The 18,158-nt window shown below is 50.0% G+C and overlaps 1 protein-coding gene across 5 annotated transcripts in view; it reads right to left on the minus strand.

Moving 5' to 3' along the window:
* Window positions 1-5,195: 5,195 nt before the first annotated feature.
* Window positions 5,196-18,158, minus strand: part of GARRE1 (granule associated Rac and RHOG effector 1) — an 80,375-nt gene continuing 67,412 nt past the window's right edge. For all 5 annotated transcript variants that reach the window (XM_025854329.1, XM_073885420.1, XM_073885418.1 and 2 more), the window contains 6 exons: window positions 16,696-16,821; window positions 14,737-15,770; window positions 10,772-10,937; window positions 9,855-9,992; window positions 8,312-8,390; window positions 5,196-7,818 (listed from right to left, as the gene is read on the minus strand). In XM_025854329.1, coding sequence (XP_025710114.1) covers window positions 7,510-7,818; window positions 8,312-8,390; window positions 9,855-9,992; window positions 10,772-10,937; window positions 14,737-15,770; window positions 16,696-16,821 — 1,852 coding nt within the window. In that variant the 3' untranslated portion in view covers window positions 5,196-7,509. The remainder of the gene's footprint in view (window positions 7,819-8,311; window positions 8,391-9,854; window positions 9,993-10,771; window positions 10,938-14,736; window positions 15,771-16,695; window positions 16,822-18,158) is intronic.

Raw genomic sequence — 18,158 nt, forward strand, 5'->3', positions numbered from 1 at the left:
TGTCATTTACAGCTGCAAGGCTTTCCAAAGTTTTTCTGGGTGTTCACCTAGGTACTGCCACACTGCTTCTCTAATGTGTCTCCTGGCCAATTGAACCCCACAGGTACTGCTTTGGTTATGAAGAAGAGGCTGGACATAAGGCCTGATGATGGCCTTTTTGAAGGCTTCATTTTCTCTTTGATATTCTCTGATACACACCTCCGGCAGTTTGGCCTCTGTGATTCCCAGCAGGTTCAACTACTCCAGATTTCCCAGTAATATTTTAAGTTCGACGTTGTGCTTTGAAAACCCAGTTACATGCATTTTCTTTTTTTTTTTTTAAGATTTTATTTATTGGGGCACCTGGGTGGCTCAGTCGTTAAGCCTCTGCCTTCATCTGAGGTCACAATCCCAGGGTCCTGGGATTGAGCCCCGCATCGGGCTCCCTGCTCAGCGGGAGGCCTGCTTCTCCCTCTCCCACTCCCCCTGCTTGTGTTCCTGCTTTCGCTGTCTCTCTCTCTCTCTCTCTCTCTCTGTGAAATAAATAAATAAAATCTTTTTTTACAAATATTTTATTTATTTTTGCAAGACACACACACACACACACACACACACACACACACGTGGTGGGGGGCGAGCAGAGGGAGAAGCAGACTCCCTGCTGAGCAGGGAGCTCGATCTGGGACTCCATCCCAGGACCCTGGGATTGTGACCTCAGACGAAGGCAGAGGCTTAACCAACTGAGCCACCCAGGCGCCTTGTATTTTCTATATTAGCAGAAAACTATATTGCTATCTGGAGGGCCATAAGTCACAGTTGCTAAAGAGAGAAAACAAGGGGCGCCTGGGTGGCTCAGTCGTTAAGCATCTGCCTTCGGCTCAGGTCATGATCCCAGGGTCCTGGGATCGAGCCCCGCATCGGGCTCCCTGCTCTGCGGGAAGCCTGCTTCTCCCTCTCCCACTCCCCCTGCTTGTGTTCCCTCTCTCGCTCTCCGTCAAATAAATAAATAAATAAAATCTTAAAAAAAAAAAAGGGAGAAAACAAATATGAAGAGACAAAGGAGATTATTACTTGAAGGTCATGCATCATCCAACTACTAGCATTGTTACTACTTCCGCCAGTCTACTGTGTTTTGGAGCTCTGGGCCAAATGCCCTCCCATATAATCCTCACAGCAGCCCTGTTATCCTGCTGTCCTCCCCACTTAACAGACAGGTTAAGAAATCTGAAAATAGCCACTCTGTTGCTACGTGGAGAAGCAATCCAAGGTTGCCTGATTTCTTTATCACAATAAGAGCCCTGTTCTTTATCACAACCCTGTCCTGCCTGCCACTTTCTGGCAATTCCCCATCATCCCAGTTCTGTTTTAACCTCAATTAGGCCTCTATGATATTAATTCCAATTGACAGGATAGAATTTTAGAAGTGGAAAAGGCCAAGAATGGCATCTCAAACAGAAAGGACAGGAGCTTAATCATAGGAAAAAACTGAGGGTTGCTGGGAGGAGGGGTGATGGACACTGGGGAGAGTATGTGTTGTAATGAGCACCGGGTATAAGACTGATGAATCACAGACCTGTACCCCTGAAGCAAATAATACATTACATGTAAATTAATTGAATTTAAATAAAATAAAAAGAAAGGACAGCAGCATGGAAAAAGTCACAGAGCTAGGAAAATCCAACCACTGCGTTAACACTGGTCCCTTTGTACCGGATCTAAGGATTTGTGTAGGGCAACAGGGAGAAACCCTCCGGGGAAGTGCTGTGTGTGGGAGGGTGATCAGTTACTGGAGAGTGAGGTTAGCATCCCGGATCAAATCTCGTGGGATGGTTTGGGATTTGGAGTTTGGAAAATTTTCAGTGTAAGGTAATTTTACATCCCCACAGAAGTTAAACCCTACTGTTTTCTACCACCATGACCACCATCGACACCATATGTTGTGCCAAAGCCCTGTCTGCAACTACCCAGAGTTATAGGGTTCAGATACCTGAAGATCCTGCAGGCAGGAAGCTTGGAGGGCTGGACTAAGCCACAGCCGAAAGAAAACCTGGCTCAGAGCCTAGTGCAGCCTTGGAAAACCCGGTGGGTCCCACTGAGTATTTGCGAAACTAGCACTTAGTGAGCCTGTGGCGAGCGAGCACAGTTCCAAACAAGAGCCCTGTTCTGTAGATGGGGAAACTGAGGCATGGGCATTTAGATATGTCAGGCCTTAATTCGGGACAGCTGGACAGGAGTCAGGCAGGATCTGAAGCCTAGGGAATCACCGACTGAAGTCGGAGATGGTGTGGGGGGAGGAGAGGGGAGAGGCATTTCTGCGGCTGCGTTGAAGGAGCCACGGGAGGTTGGGCGCAGGGAGATCCACGCCGAAGCATTTTCGCCAGCTGCTCTGGGGAAGCGAACCCACCGAGATGCTGAGTCATGGCGGCCTGGCGAGGGCCTGAGAACTGCGCCTCGGAGGAGCCGCACGGGGCTCCTAGCTCGGAAGCCACGCTCGGGAGAGGGCGGTGTGCACGAGCCTACGTGCAGCCAAGGCGGGATCACCGCAGGTTGGGGGCGGTGGCGCGCACGCGTCTGCGTGTGGGCTCGCACGTCCGGGGTGCACGTGTGCGCATGTCCCCGCGCCTGGGGGGTGGGGGGCGCTGGGGCGAAGGGAAAACTAGCAAACGTCTCCGTCCGCACGTCTGGGATGGACGTGCGCGCGCATGTGCGCAAAGTCCGAGTGGGGCGAGTGTGCGCGTGCGCATGCGAGCAGAAACGCGAGTGGGGTCGCCAGCGCCCCCCGCAGGCCGCGGGCTTGTTCTGCGTCGCGATGTTTGCTTGCGCGACAGAGATTTGTCGCTTCGGGATGTCGCCTCCAGATTTTCCCTGTGACTCCAGGGTTAGGTGCTTGAAAAAAATTCCTTACCGCATAAAGGCGTGGGTTTCCACGAGAACAGAAAACTCTATAGTTACTGAAAAGCTATATAATCCTGCTTGCAGTTCTAATGTCAATCTCACCTCACAGTTCTGGTACAAACTCTGGTCATCATATATTATTCTTTTAGATGTGTGAGTTAATTCTAAGTCATTTTTTTGTATTTTTTTTTAGCATTAAAATCTCAATAATTCGCCCATCAACACCTCGTTTGGTCTGGCTCCTCTGGAATTGCTTCACACTGTTCCGCACCCTGGCCATGTACAAGACTTGTCCCCTTCTCACAGGAAGTCTTCGTTCTAGTGAGAGGGACAAAGGCAAACTCAATTCCAGGGGAGGGCTAAGTGCTGTAATGAAAAACAATGCGAGTAGAGGCTGGGCTCTGGCCCAGAAGAGAACAAATGGAGGCAGAAGCAGGGAGCACTGTGGGAGCAGAAACCAGGTGGGCACCGGGGGAAGCACGCTGAGGTTGACAGAAGTGTATGGGAAACACTGAGGCCAGAGAGGGAAAGGCAGGAGCCAGGTGAGGATCACGTTGTTGGTAGAATATTTAAGAACATGATGGAATTCAAATGTGCTTGAAGATAGATTTGTGGGACCTGCTAGATGAGGAGAGTAAAGAAACGAGTTAAGAATGTCTTCTGGGGCGCCTAGGTGGCTCAGTGGTTGAGCATCTGCCTTAGGCTCAGGTCATGATCCCAGGGTCCTGGGATCGAGCCCCACATCGGGCTCCCTGCTCAGTGGGAAGCCTGCTTCTCCCTCTCCCACTCCCCCTGCTTGTGTTCCCTCTCTCGCTGTCTCTCTGTCAAATAAATGAATAAAATCTTAAAAAAAAAAATGTCTTCTAAGATTTCTGCCAGAGCAGCTGGGTGGATGGATGGTGGCACCTCTTAGCAAGGATGGACAAGATGGGGCTGTTGCCCCTAAAAGACTTGAGTTTTCTTCTCCAAAGAAGACTTAAGTTTTAAAAGCAGAGACTGTGCCTTCTTTTCAGCCCTGGCTCCTAGCAAAGGCCTTGCCCCTAATGACTTTAGATGTTGAAAGGAACATGACCTCCTAAAACAATCCTTCCTCCTCACTTAAGCCCACATCCCAAACTCAGCCCCAATACTTAGCCACACCCAGTCCCCCCACCAGACATGCAGAGGCCTGAGCCCAGCCAGCCTACCCTTGTGGAATCAGAAGGCTAGCCGTGGCCCCTGGACGTTCCTCAGCATATGTGGCTGGGAGGCAGCCAGTCATGCTTTCCATGTACATGGCTTCTTGGCATTTGAGGAGCTGGCCACTGGAGGGGTCTATTTCCTTTGTGTCTCCAGATCAGGAAGCAGGTCACAACAGTGGCCACACAACGCACAAAGGGCCATCCCCTCAGAGTGTCCCATCTGTTCAGGTTTCCACGTTCACCCATCTGGCACATAGCCAGGCCCCGGGACTCCTCTTCTGTCTCCACCACTGCTGTGAATTGAAGTCCGTGAACAGCACCATGTACTGGTGTCGAACAGGCACATGCTTGAATAAAAGGCTAGCATTTTAATATGCACTTCTAGTGTATTTCCTAGCACACTCATGCAACACAGCTGTTACTAAGTGGCCTTGTCCTGAGGTGCACTTAGAAGGCTCTGGGTCTTGGTCCCCATGCTCAGCTTCTGGGCATTTCAGCAGAAAGAAGCCTGAGTGGTACTATGCTCATATCTGTTTTCCTGAGTTCATGAAAGAAAGTTTTGATCTGTCTTGCTGTAAGTGAAAAGAAGCTGAAATCCCCCTGTAACCCATCCTCCTTTTGTGGTTCCCACTGAACAAGCTTCCCTTTTGCTGAGCAGGATGACATCATCCAATGAGACGAGTCCTTGTCCCTGAAAGTTATGGTCTCTTTGCCGGACATGGGGTCCCTGGCAGAGTAGGGGGAGAGCTTATCCCTGGGTCTGCTCCTTGGAAAGGCTAGCTGGGCAGTTCACAGTGCCCATGATTGGTGGAATGTGGGTGCTAGCAGACCACAACCCAAGGAGAGAACTTGCGTCCTTCCAGATGGTCTCCTTCACCACGACATTGGCTCTGCCCCCCCAGAGGCCTCTCCCAGCTTTGGCCTTAGGAAAGCTGACCGGAGAGGTGTGGCAGGTTGTCTGCTTCCTGCCCAACCACCCCAGCTCATCCTAACACTCCCGGTGGTCTTTCCTCTCGCAAGGCCTCAGAACCAGAGGACGAACTGGCCTAAAAACCAATGTGGGTGCAGCTTTTCAAAGTCATGAACCAGGCAGGGCTTCTGACCTGTCTGCTGCAGTTCATTTCAAACAGAGATACAAAATATTATTAAATGTATATTTTTAATAAAGCCAATAGTTATTTTACTTATAGGAGCTTTAAAAGTAAGATACAAAATGTAGAGTTCCAGTTTGGAAGCGTTTAACTATTCACACGATGTCCTGCTGATGCCCGAGCAAGGCAGTCGCGCCCGGCCATGCAAAGGACACACACACTCACGCACGCACACACATGCGCTTTGGCGAGACCCCTCTGCCCAGCGCAGCACCTGGAATTACCAGTGTTCAGAGCAAGGCGGTGCCAAGAACACAGCACCTACGAGGAGACCACACAAACAGCTTCACACAGTCTCACAGCCCACGGAGATGGCGATTACAAAATGTCCCGCTTAATCGAGAAAAACAGACTGGAGAGTGACAATGTGGCGGTATCAATGTCACCTGCACTGGGGCGTCAAGGGCTGACCTCTGTCCAGGGTGAGGTCTTTGGGGAGGCACTATGAAAACAAGAGTACTTCAGTATAATCGAACTTGAAATACAAGGTACTGTGGACACGTTACGGAAGGAAAACAGAAAACTCTCCTACAAGGAAAATAGCCACAGACATCGGACAGATTAGTGCACACACTGGGACAGCGGACAGACAAGAGCCACGCAGGGTCAGTGCAAAGCACGTGCCTGAAGGAGTCTATGTACAAAATAGTTCTCTGTAAACATGGTGAGGTGAATGTTCAGAAGCCGCAGTGAGAGGATCGTTAAGTGCAGGCAGCAACATCCCCACACAGCACAGGAGACGACACCCGAGGCCTGGAAACAGCCGGGCAACACAGTACTAAGAATTCAGATGGCTGGGCTCAGACACCCTAGCGGGCCTCTCTCATTAGTGTGTATACATACATATACATATATATTGTTTCTTTTTGGTATTTTTAAATATAAATTTACTTATATCCGTAGAAAAATGAGAACGTAAATGTGTTATTACAATCTCTGCTGGAAAAGCTTATATGGAGTTAGAAAGAATAAACCATTTATTAGTAGTTAACATATATATTAAAATGGTTTAATGATTTAAGAAAATATAAAAAAAATATTAATACTGTCAAACTTTCATACCAGAAAATATTATGGATTTTTCTCAATTAGACTTTTTCAAAGATGAAATATGAAAAATTTAAATAAGTTTTATATAAAGAACTTCTGTAACCTCAATTAATATACAGTGGGATGTCTACTCTATAGAGATATATGAATCATTATTTCTCAATTTAAGCACCATTCAACTCTTCTGGATCCATTCTGGCTGGAAAATATCCCTAAATCCACAGGATGTTATCTCTTTAATGGCACATGTTAACTGAAAATGAGGTTTGTTTTTTTTTTTTAAAGAAAAGACTTTAAATTAATTCCTATCTACATCTTAATTGGTTTGTCTTGAGCCAGCTCACAAATGTTACTGCAAGTTCAAGTGCAGGTGTCTCTGTGCAGCCTCTTGACCACACCCCCATGTTTGGAGACTGTGTCAAAGCCTCTGGCCACGTGTGGATCTGAGGGCAGCAGGTGCAACTTTATCCCGCACACGGACGCAGCCAGCTGGCTCATCTCCATGCACCATCAGGAATATGCCTCTGACATCAGTTTTACGATCCTGCTTTTGTAAATCCGGTCAGGACTGCACCCTTTGGGTGCTGCTTGGGGTGGTGAGGGGCTGCCCACCCACAGAAAACCCCAGTGATTGCTTCCAATCACAAGTATTCTGTATTTTGCCCATTTTGTATAAGCTTAAATAAAGATAGTGTTGAACAAATCTCCAGCCTCTATATCTGTTATCTTAAAATATTCAATGCATTTTAGGCGGGAGATGTTTTAACTAAAAACCTATATGAAAAATAGCTATAAAATACAGTGACTGATGTGGTCATCACTCAACGTGTTAAGAAGGGGGAGGGGGAGGGTTTCAGAAGAATGGTCAGTTTTGCTCTCAGCCTTCAGGCTTGGTGCCTTCCCAACACACACGGTGGGACTACAAACTTGAGAGCCATGTTTTTCAAAGTGCGGCCTATGGCCCACCTGCATCAGAACCACTGGGGGAGCTTATTAAGCTCAAAGATCCCGCAGCATCTCCCTGAGGGTCAGAAACCTGTTTCTAGCTGGCCCTTCAGGGCTCTGATGCCTCAAAAGTTTGAGAAGCCAGGCCTTAAAGGCTTGGAGCTGCCAACTACCCCCATGCCCAAGGATCCCTGCCTGGGACAGGGGTGCACTGGTCCTCTGGGGGGCTGGTGCCAGCTAGTCAGCCCTGGGGTGGGGACACTGGCCCCGACAGCTCTGGGCAGGCAGGCAGGCAGGCTGGCCCTGGGTCAGTACTGGGGCAAGTAGGCCGGCCTGCGCTCAGCCTTCCCAGGGAAGGCCTTGAAGCCCTTGGGTGCTGCCTTGTGTGCCGGTGGGGGCGGGGGCTGCGGTGGGGTCTGCACATAGGTAAAGGAGGCGGTGCTGCAATCACTGGTCGCGGCCCACACTGGCGACTGCAGCATCTGCATGGTGTCGTTCCACTGGCTGCCAGGGCTGGCAACTGCGTAGAGTGGTGCGCTCGGGCTAGGCAGTGTGCTGGGCAGCGGGGAAGGGTGTTGCCAGGGTGCTTTGGGTGGCCACGTTTTGGTTTTGTTATCCTGAGAGACAGAAAAGGGTTCTTAGTGGCATTTCTGGCAATTCGTCATCTTTTCCCACCTCCCCAGGTCTCCGGTCCTATTTCCACCTAGGAGACGGGGTAGGAGCCCCAGCCCTCCCCACAGCCCTGGAGCAGTACAGTCCAGCTGAATTTGCAGTGATGGTGGTGATCTGTGTCTGTGCTGCTCCCACGCAGTGGCCACTCACCACATATGGCCAGTGCCACTAAGGAACTCAATCTGTATTTATATTTGATTCATTCCAATTTAAATAGCCACATGTGGCTAGTGGCTATCACAGTGGATGGCACAACCCCAGGGCTTCCTCTACATTTGGCTCTGAGATGAGATGGTTAATCATGGGGGAAAAAAGTTGTTCACCACAAAGAACCCATCATTGCTCTGAAGCCCTCTTAAAACTTAAGCTTTGGGACTTCACTCGTGGTCTGTACCCCATACAGCTGGCCATCCGTGGCCAAAGCAGGGCCCACGGTACCTGGTTCATGTCCTCCACTGTGGTAAGAAGAGGTGGGGAGGGCAGCGTGCTGGTCTCCTGCTCTCCACTGCTGTGTTTCCTGAAAGAAATCAAGAGCGCAGTGCAGTGGGCATCTGGCTTGCTGCCCCACTGACCTTAACACGCTAGCTACCTGGTTCTGGGCGCTGGTTCTAGGTGGGGAGACCTTGGGCCCAGTGCACGCGGGAGGATCGGGTGGGTGGCCAGTGAGTGGAGCACTCCCAGAAGCCATTCCCGGGCTTGGGGAGGGGCGGGGTGGCAGGTGGTGGCTGTTTCAGCTGCTCTGATCTACTGGCTCGGGCTTTTGTTAACGTTTTCAAAAGATACTGTTCACCATGCCCTGGGGAAGTGGGACTTAAAAGACTGTTAGTTTTAACTACAAACATGAAAAATTTCTGTTACAATGTTGAATGAAAAAGGAAGGACAGAGCAGGCTCCGAGCCAAGTAAATCAGTCTGTCCGTGCTCCCGCCTGCAGACAGCAGTCTCTGCAGAGGCGGTTCTACCACTGGCCTCCTCGGCATCTCATGGGCCTCTCCTCCTGCCCTTGTCTAAAACAGACATCTCAGCCACCGCCTCTGGCTCAGTCGTGCTCCTCCTGCACCCTCCTGTCTCAGTTCGTCGGCACCCCCTCTCATACAGATGCTCCAGCCAAAACCTCACATATCATCCCCGATTCTTCTCTCTCACAAATACCCCATTGCCAATCTCTCACCAGTTGCTCCCTCATTGTGTTCAGCTGTCTGCTCATCAGAGGCCTCCCTGACTCCCATATACATATGTGTGTGTGTGTGTATGTACACACACACACACACACACACACACATATATATATATATGTATTTTTTTTTAAGTAGGCTCCACGCCCAGTGTGGAGCCCAATGTGGAGCAGGACCTCATGACTCAGAGATTAAGACCTGAGCCAATAACAAGTCGGATGCTTAACCAACTGAGCCACCCAGGTGACCCCCATATTTTTCTTCATAGCAACTAACCCAACCTGACATGTTTGGTTTTTCCTTTTTCCTATTCCTTCCCTCCCTTTTTTTTTTTTTTTTGAGAGTAGCTTTCATGCCCAGCATGGGGCTTGAACTCATGACCGAGACTAGGAGTCTCATGCTCTACCAAATGAGCCAGCCAGGTACCCCTACTTTTAAAAACTTCTTAGACCTGAATATACTCTATTACGTTTTCTTTTCAACTTTGACAAAGAAACTAAGCATCAGAGAGGGCCACGTTCATCTCCAGAACCCTCCCTTGCCTCATACTGGTATTTTTGGCTACTACTTGCGTGAGACTGTTCTGCCAGCAAAGCCTCAACCCAACGTTAAGTCACCTGGGCTACAAGCAAGCCTGCATGGTAGCCACAGAAGATTCAGCAAGGCTGTGCTAGCAGAGGCCCTCTGCCTCTCTCACACCAGGCTGACAGGGAGCCATGAGGTTCCTGAGCTTTCCAGAGGAGTAAGCTGGGGATCACATTCATGTGCCCCTCTGTCCTTTGTTTGCCTTGAGAAATCTCTTCCTACCTTCTCTGCTTGACAGCGGCCACGAGGTCAGGCCCTGAAAACATGGAGAACAAGCTGTCCCCGTTGGCGGAAGACGTCTCATCACTTGAGCTGGCGGAGTCCCCCTGAGCACCCGACCAGCCGCTGTGCAGACCGTCCCTGAAAGCCAGAGAGAGAAGCTGGTCCCGGGCCTCCTGCAGCCAGCCTGGACACCAGCCGGAAAAGCCTGAGGCTGCCCCCACACCCCCAGCCCTAAAGGAACAATCTTTACCCTGCACCCCTCTAACAACCAGATGGCAGTCTCTTGTCTCCCCTTCTAAAAACCCAAGCTTTCCTTCCTGTCCTCCCTTGTTTCGAAGGTAACATGTACTCTTCGCTGCCCTTTATTCTTGCCGGAAGCCTGTGCTTTGCATGTGAAATTCATGTTAGAACAAAAAGCTGAAATGGTCTTTAGCTGTCCAGATTTATTAACTGCGTAGCAATAAGAGATGTGAAAAATCAACCTCCTGTTGTCTTTGGGATGCAAATCCGCAGTGCTCTGGATACACTGGCATCTGAACCATACACCTTTGTTTTTTGGAGGCTACAAGGATCCCATTCCACGAATCGCGCGGGTTTCACAGCCATGCCCATTTCAGCATAGAGACCGTGTTAAACGCTCAATGACCTCACAAACATCGTCAAATAAGTTCCTGGTTCCAGGCAGAAGAGTCTGTGCTGAAAATCTTCACTTCCTACAAATGGTGTGTTCAAAGGGACCCATCATGCCACTTGGCATCTTCGGGTCTGTCGCAAAACTCTGACCTCTTGAAGATCTGACCAGATGTCACTCTCTCACAGGGGGCCTCGGAATCAAGTTGCCTGATAAGAGTGCACGAGGGCCCCCTGGGGGATACCCAGGCCCCAAACTCAGCTTCCCTGCCACCCCCAGCACTCACCCTTCTGTGAAGAACTCCGGGAAAGGCCAGGTCCGATGGGCATCGTCCATGGGGGGCCAGTGGCCCCGGGGGTGGCCTGGGCGGCGGCCGTGTTGCACTTGCCGCTTCTGCTGCATTGCCTGGCTCACTCCTGCCACATAGCGAGCAAACTCGGGGTCCGAACCCACTGCATTAAGACAAAGGGACAGAGAGGGGCTGGGGCCACACTGGCCTCTCGTTTCCCTCCCTGCCTCCCGAGGATGTGCTGGTCACACACGCAGTGACAAGTGGGGAGGTGCTGCCAGGCTTGTGGCCCCGAGAGCCAGGGAGTTGGCTGCAGGATTGGGGCTTTCAGCCAGATGTCTGACCTGGGGTACGGGGTGTGCACAGGGACTGTCAAGAAGTGTTACGCCTAGGACAGAGGCAGGCTGAATGGGACCGAAAGACAGAGAGATAGAACACAAAAGGATCCATGATTAAAATTTAAAGACAAATATCAGATACTTAACAACATTCCAATGTCTGGTGCTATGTACATAACAACTTAGAAAATCACATGCTTGATGTCTTTAGCGAACCGATAACCTGCAAGTTGTAAAAGCATCAGGGTCAGCCAGATAGAGGTATGTCATTGCCACGTGACCCAACTCGAATCCAGGATTTTCCTGGATATTGGATGGCAGACCTACTCGTTCCATGTGAAGACAGTGAGAGTGGTAATGAATGAGATGAAATTTCAGAATTTCAGAGGTATTAAGAGGTGACTGGAAACATACTGGCCAGAGCTGAGTAAGGATGGGCATGACAGTACAAGTGGGAGAAAAAACAGCATAGAGGACATTGGGAGAAAGTCAAACAAGAAGATACGGGAGGAGGCCGCCTGGGTGGCTCAGTTGGTTAAGCGTCTGCCTTCGGCTCAGGTCATGATCCCAGGCTCCTGGGATTGAGCCCCACGTTGGGCTCCCTGCTCAGCGGGAGGCCTGCTTCTCCCTCTCCTCCCTGGCTCATGCTCTCTCTAGCTCTCTCTCTTAAATAAATAAAATCTTAAAAAAAAAAAAAAAGCAGCAGGAAGGTATCTATAGTTCACAAGCTGAATATGACTCAGGAGTGTATACTTCTCAGTTTCAGGCTGGGAAAGATACTAGGGCAAAATCTCATTCTTAGGGCGCCTGGGTGGCTCAGTTGGTTGGGCGACTGCCTTCGGCTCGGGTCATGGTCCTGGAGTCCCGGGATCGAGTCCCGCGTCGGGCTCCCTGCTTGGCGGGGAGTCTGCTTCTCCCTCTGACCCTCCCCGCTCTCATGCTCTCTATCTCATTCTCTGATAGATAAATAAAATCTTAAAAAAAAAAAATCTCATTCTTAGCTCGTCCTCAGGGCACTGCCACAGGACTGCTGGTGAGTCTGTGCACTGCACAAAGATGCCCACACCAGGGGAGGGGAGGGGCTGGGCCAAAATCAAGGCCCACTTCTCAGTGGGTCAAGCCATGCCTCCAGGGGCTAAGTATGCCCTGTCCAGAGGGGGCACTCTGCTCTCACTGGCCCTGCCTGAGAGGGGGCCTTCTGTGATTCATCTATTCCAAAGGAGTGCCCTTCCTTTATTTGGGGAAAAGGCGATGTAGATCTTATGCCCTCAGGGTGGGGTCTGCAGGAAGCTACATTAGGGACCTGCAGGTCAGACAGGAACTGGCGGAAGATCAAGCTAATAGGATTTGTAGCTTAAAGACATAAGAGGCCATCCAGGCCTCATCAAATATCAAAGACGGTAAAATTCTGCCAAACACTGTTTATACTCTGGATTTAATTACATGACTATCAAAAGATGTAGACTGTTGAATGGCAGTTGAAAAAAAATGTGCCGTGCCACGCCCATCCCAGTCAGTGGCAGCTGGGTGAGGCCTGCTCTTCTGGAGCGGGGTGGGACCCTGTGCCCTTCCTGTGCCCCAGGGTCCAAGGATGCTCATGTCTACCACCCACGGGGAGCAAGAGCAGGAAAGCGTGAGCAGCAGCATGAGGGATTTTTAGAAGACCTAAGATAACATTTCTTTCCATTCGTAGCTAATGTTGGGTTGTTTTAGCAGGGAATTCCTCTTCTGCTGGTTATTTATATAAATATTTGCGATAGTTGTTTATATATTTCACAATATTCTCCTTAAATGAAATATATTTTCCACCTGTATACCTTTTGCTAAATTAGAGAAAAGAGTAACGGATTTCTACATATTTATCTTGCATCAACCCACCTTACCAGGTTCACTAATTCTAGGGTTTTTTTTTTTTTTAATCAAGGAGTCTCGTTGGGTTTTTTTTCCCCCTCCAATTCTATTGCCAGCAAAGAGATGTGCTTTTCAATGTATCTTTTTCTACAGCTTATACATGTCTGGCTGTTTGCTAGCAAGTCCCAAGACAAAAGGTTAGTTACATGCTATTGGCAGTAACAGTTGCCACCCTGTCTTGATTTTAACTGGAATGATTTTGTTTCACTATACAGAATAATACATGCTACTGGCTTTTGGTAGATAGTTTTTCTTTAATAATTCAAGAAATTTCTTTCTATTCATGTCTTACTTGGAGGGTTTTTTTTGAGTCACTGGTGGCTTTTATCAAATGTCTTTACAGCATCTGTTGTTGTCTGGCCGCTCCTGCAAGCGGGGTGATGCCAGGCATTACTGAGCAGTGGCAGAGCTGTTCCACTGCCCCACCTGCCACCCCCGCAGTAACGGAGCTGCTCTTCCCATCACGGCTCCGGGGTCCAGCCTCTACCCACACTCCTACAGAGAGAACTACGGTTTGCTTTTTAAATAACCTATAACGTTTTTATGGTAAAACCATGTTGGCTTCATAATTACTGTTCCAATTTTTTCCACTGAAACAGATCTGGGCAGGTTTTCCACTTCTTGGTACAACTTTGGTGATGTGCATTGTATTAGGAAAGAAGCCATTTTTCCAATCAGTTTTCAAAGATGTTGTCATGTGTAGGAACGTCTTAAACTTCTTTTACTCTCTATTTCTGGAATGACATCTTCTTTCTCTTTCCTTTTTTTAAAAGATTTATTTATTTATTTTAAAATTTTATTTATTTATTTGTCAGGGGCGGGGGGAGAGCACGCACACAAGCAGGTGGAGCACCAGACAGAGGGAGAGGGAGAAGCAGGCTCCCCACTGAGCAGGGAGCCCGACGCTGGACTCGATCCCAGGACCCTGGGATCATGGCCTGAGCTGAAGGCAGAGGCTTAACCGACTGAGCCACCCAGGCGCCCCTCCTTTCTCTTTCCTAAATCTCATTTCTCTTTGCTCTCTCTTATTGAGGCTTACAATAAGTTGGTTTATCTATTTTGTTGGTCTTCAAGAGACCCTTCTTTTAGATTTTATTTATAATTTATACTATATTTTTCTTTTAAATTTCATCAGTCTTGGCTTTTCTCCTTAATTACTTCCTCCTCCTAGTTTATTTTTGTTTGTTTCTAAGTTCTTTTTCTAATTTCCTAAGATAATTCTGGTGGCATTTTCACACTGTTCAGGCCAGGAGAAGGCATATTCTCCGAAGGCAGGAGGGTGCTCTACCACCTTTCATAGGTCCTAGCTTTTAAGCAAAGAATCACAGAACAGGTTATGTAATCAGGAGAAGAGCAGCTCACAAAGGGCCTGCCACCTTGGCTCCCACCAATAGGAGGGCCCACACAGGAGCCCACTTGAACTATGGGACATGGAGCCATTCAAGGAACTTCTCTGAGCCTCAATCCCAGCCTCTGTACAGTGAGAGAAATAGTGGTCCTGACCTTCTTAGCCTCACTCTCAGCAGGGCTGCCTACCTTTGCTGGATGTGTCCCATACTTGCCATCTGACAGCGAGAAAGGGTCTTTAAAGAGAAATTAGGTCACTTGCCAAGTGTCCTAAGTAAGTAGGCTGTGTCAGATGGGCCCTATGAAGTCCTCACTGATTCTACTGATGTGAAAACCCCAAGAGGAGGGGAGGGGGGGTCCACATACCTGCAGGATCAAAAGGCAGAATCTCTCCCAACATCCCAAAGACTCCGTCACTTTGGTCACGGTTTGGCCAGGTGTTATTTCTAGGTCCCTGTGGCTTCTGCCCCAAAACCTCTGACATCACATTATCCATATAGCTGCTCACCAGACCCAAGCTGTACAAGTCAGAACTGAGATCAGATATGCCAGGCCACTGGCCAAGAGGAGACAGACCTGCTCCGACAGGCTGGGCTGGCTGCTGGGCTGAGCCGTGCAGCCACTTCCCTGGGGCCCGAGGCTGGGGTGGGGGCTGCTGAGGTCCAATGGGTTGGAGCAGGGGTTGGTAGTACTGGACCTGCGGTTGCTGCTGCTTCGGGGACTGCTGCTGAGGTGCCAGGCCTGGCTGGGGGGTCAGAGGTGTGCGGGTCCCAGCCGGGGGTGGCCGTGGCGGAGGGGGCACTGGCAGTGGCAGCTGCTGTGGCTGCATGGCTCCGGCCTTCTGTTCAGTCACTGTGGCTGTGGCAGTGGAATTACGCCTTGTCACCAATGGGGAGCCCTGATGTGACTGGCCCATGTTAAAGCCCGAGAGAAAATCGATCACCTCCTGCATTTCCTGATCGGTTGGCAGGTTCATGCCCTTCTCGTCCTTGCCATCATCCCCTGGCAGGAAGCCATCACGCCTCTCCAGGAGAAAACCATTGGCCATCTGGTTACAGGAACTCTGCGCTGACTGTGAAGGGTCTGTAGTCCTAGGGAAATTACCAATGTTCAAAATGCTTTGTAACCTTGAGTCAATACTGCTGGGCATTTTGGCCTTCTCTTCCGAACACCCAGCTACGAAGAGGTTTTTGGAAGGGGTATTTGGGATGGAATAATTTGTGCTGCTGCTGGAGCTGGTGCATGAAGCTTTCTTGGTGAAGCGGGATGTCAGTTTGGAGAAGGTCTTCTGCAGGCCGCCTGAAGATTTGTTTCCGTTCCCAGAAGGCAGGTCGGCCTGATTCCCAAAATCGCAGATCTCCCTCTGAAGCTGGATCTGTATGCAGGGTAAAGCTTGTTCCCTATTTAAACAGAAATGTATTGAAAATTACAAAAAAGACAAACATACAAATTGGACAATGAAATGGATCTCTCTGCATCTAAGAAAGACTCTAAGGACAAAAACAGTCTCTCTAGTTGGTTGGTATCAGGTTCACCTATTTTACAGATAAATAAAATGAACACCCCAGACTTTTAAGTGTACGTAAGACTGATCCAGCAGAGGGACGTGGGTAAATACACACAACAAGGGCGGGGGGGTGGTGAGTGGGACTCAGTGACACCATGGGGCACTGCTGACCTTGGAAGGAACTTACAGACAGTGCAGAACAGATGCTGGTTACTTCCAAGGTTTTCCGAGCACTTTCCTAGTACTGAAAGAGAGCCCCAGGGATGGAAAGTGGTTGGGGCTGAGGCAGGCAACGGCTGCTGTGACCCAGGACAAGCCACCGCAGTGTTCTGGGCCTCGGAGCTCGTGAGTTCAGAAAGGGGGGCCCATGGCTGGATGTTCGATGTCCCTACCATTCTGAAGTTCATAATTCCCAGAGATAGTCTCAGTACCGTCAGCTGCTTTCAGATAGAAATAAATTTCATGTAGGATATAAGTAAATTTTCTACATGTTTCTCTGGTCTTCGTTCATGAGGAGAATATGAGTTGGGCTAAAATCCCCTTGATGGACTTACCCTCAAATGATAAAACAAATGAAGGCAAACATGTTAAGTAACTGAGGAATCTGGCTAAAGGTCAGAGAGCAATTCTTGGTACTACTGCAACTTTTCAGTAAGTTTGAAATGATTCCAAATTTAAGTGACCAAAAAATTCTTTCTCGCCTTACTTCCTCACATACGATCAGCGATGTGAGCGCGCGGGAGACTGTACGTGGTCACGCTGCCCCTGAGTATGGGCCCGAATGTAAGCTACTTCAGGGGACCGGCAGGGACACCCACCTCCCTGCCCTCCAGCGGCTAAGGTCCAGCACGGCCGTGTAGAGCACGTCCACCAGCCCCAGGGTCTTCTCGGGATCGAGGCTTCTCTGCAGCAGGGACATGGTAGCGGGGTCTTCTTTCAGGCACCTAGGCAGGAGGCAGGCCGCATCAGTCTGGGCGGCTCTGCTCTGAAAAAGTGTCTCAAGTAGGCCTCGTACAAAAGGCGACAATGTGTACATGCTTTTGGCACCAAATAAAAATTCAGTAATTAAAGACCAGTTAGAGAACGACAATGCTAACATTGGAATGTGCTGCTCTGCAGGAGGAGGAGGAAGCCACAGGGGCCGGATCTCCCTGGGCTTCTAGTCATCTACAGTCTGTTTGGTAGGAAGAGAAGGGTTTCGTGGAGGGGCTACCTTCTGGGGCCCCGATGCCCTCCCTCTCACTGTCCACACTAGCTCCAGCCTTGACTTTCCATCCCGCTGTGTTCAGAGTCTGGGATCAGTATCTACTCCTCTGTAAACCCTTTTCAAAACACCCCTGCCCCCAAGAAACTAAAGGGCAACGGAGGGAAAAACTCGGACTCACTGCAAACTTCCGGTAAGCCGCAAACATGGCCTTCCCACATAAGTGGAAGTGTTCCCTTCCCAAGCTGACCACTTGAGGCCGCATCCCCTCTCCTCGGAGCTCGGCCATCCCTGCCGCTTCTCCCCTTCTTTCCCATCACAACTCGCGCATCACTGAGAGGAAGTCTGCTCCCTGGCCCCCAACTAATTCACCAGCTTGAGTGCCCATGCCCATGCTCCCGACGTGCCTCTCCGGTCACGGTCGAGGTGGAAGACAAGCCCCGCTCTGCCACCGGCCGCCCCTCTAGCCGAGCACTGCAGGCTCGTGTACCCTCCTGCGTTCCCGAGAACCCCACTCCCCTATTCTCCCCGTGACATTCCCCGGAGCCAACAAACGGGCCTCATGGACCAGCTTCTTTCTCTCGGCCCCACATTCCCCTCCAGATACTGCCGAGTGCTCTGCTCTCCCTTTTAGCAAAACACTTGGTCTCCTCCTCTTCCTGAGTCTCCTAGTCTCCCCTCACCCCACTCCCGCTGGGCTTTGGTCCCCATAACCGCACTAGAATGGCTTCGATCAAACACCTTTGAGCTCGCCAGTGTCAAAGGTCAATTACCTGTCTCCACCTTACTCAATCTCTCAGCAACATGGTGCAATGCTTCCTTCCTGCCCTAGCACTATCTTCTGTAGCTCGGGGACCCCAAACTTGCTCAACTTTCCTTCCACCTGGCTGGCAAGCCCCTTCCCGGTCTCCTCTGCTGACTTCCTGCTCCGCTTCCCTGCTCTGTGTGGTGGCACGTCCTAGGCTTTGTCCTTTCTCCCCACAAGGCGCATCTGGGCCTGCAGCTGTACAGACCATCCTCCACTCAGGACTCAAATTTCCTTCACCAGCCGACCCCCTCCCCCTGAACCCCACTCTC

This window comes from Callorhinus ursinus, unplaced genomic scaffold, assembly GCF_003265705.2.
Source record: "Callorhinus ursinus isolate GAN/ISIS: 27379988/994484 unplaced genomic scaffold, GSC_fseal_2.0 scaffold61, whole genome shotgun sequence".
Taxonomy (NCBI): Eukaryota; Metazoa; Chordata; class Mammalia; order Carnivora; family Otariidae; genus Callorhinus; species Callorhinus ursinus.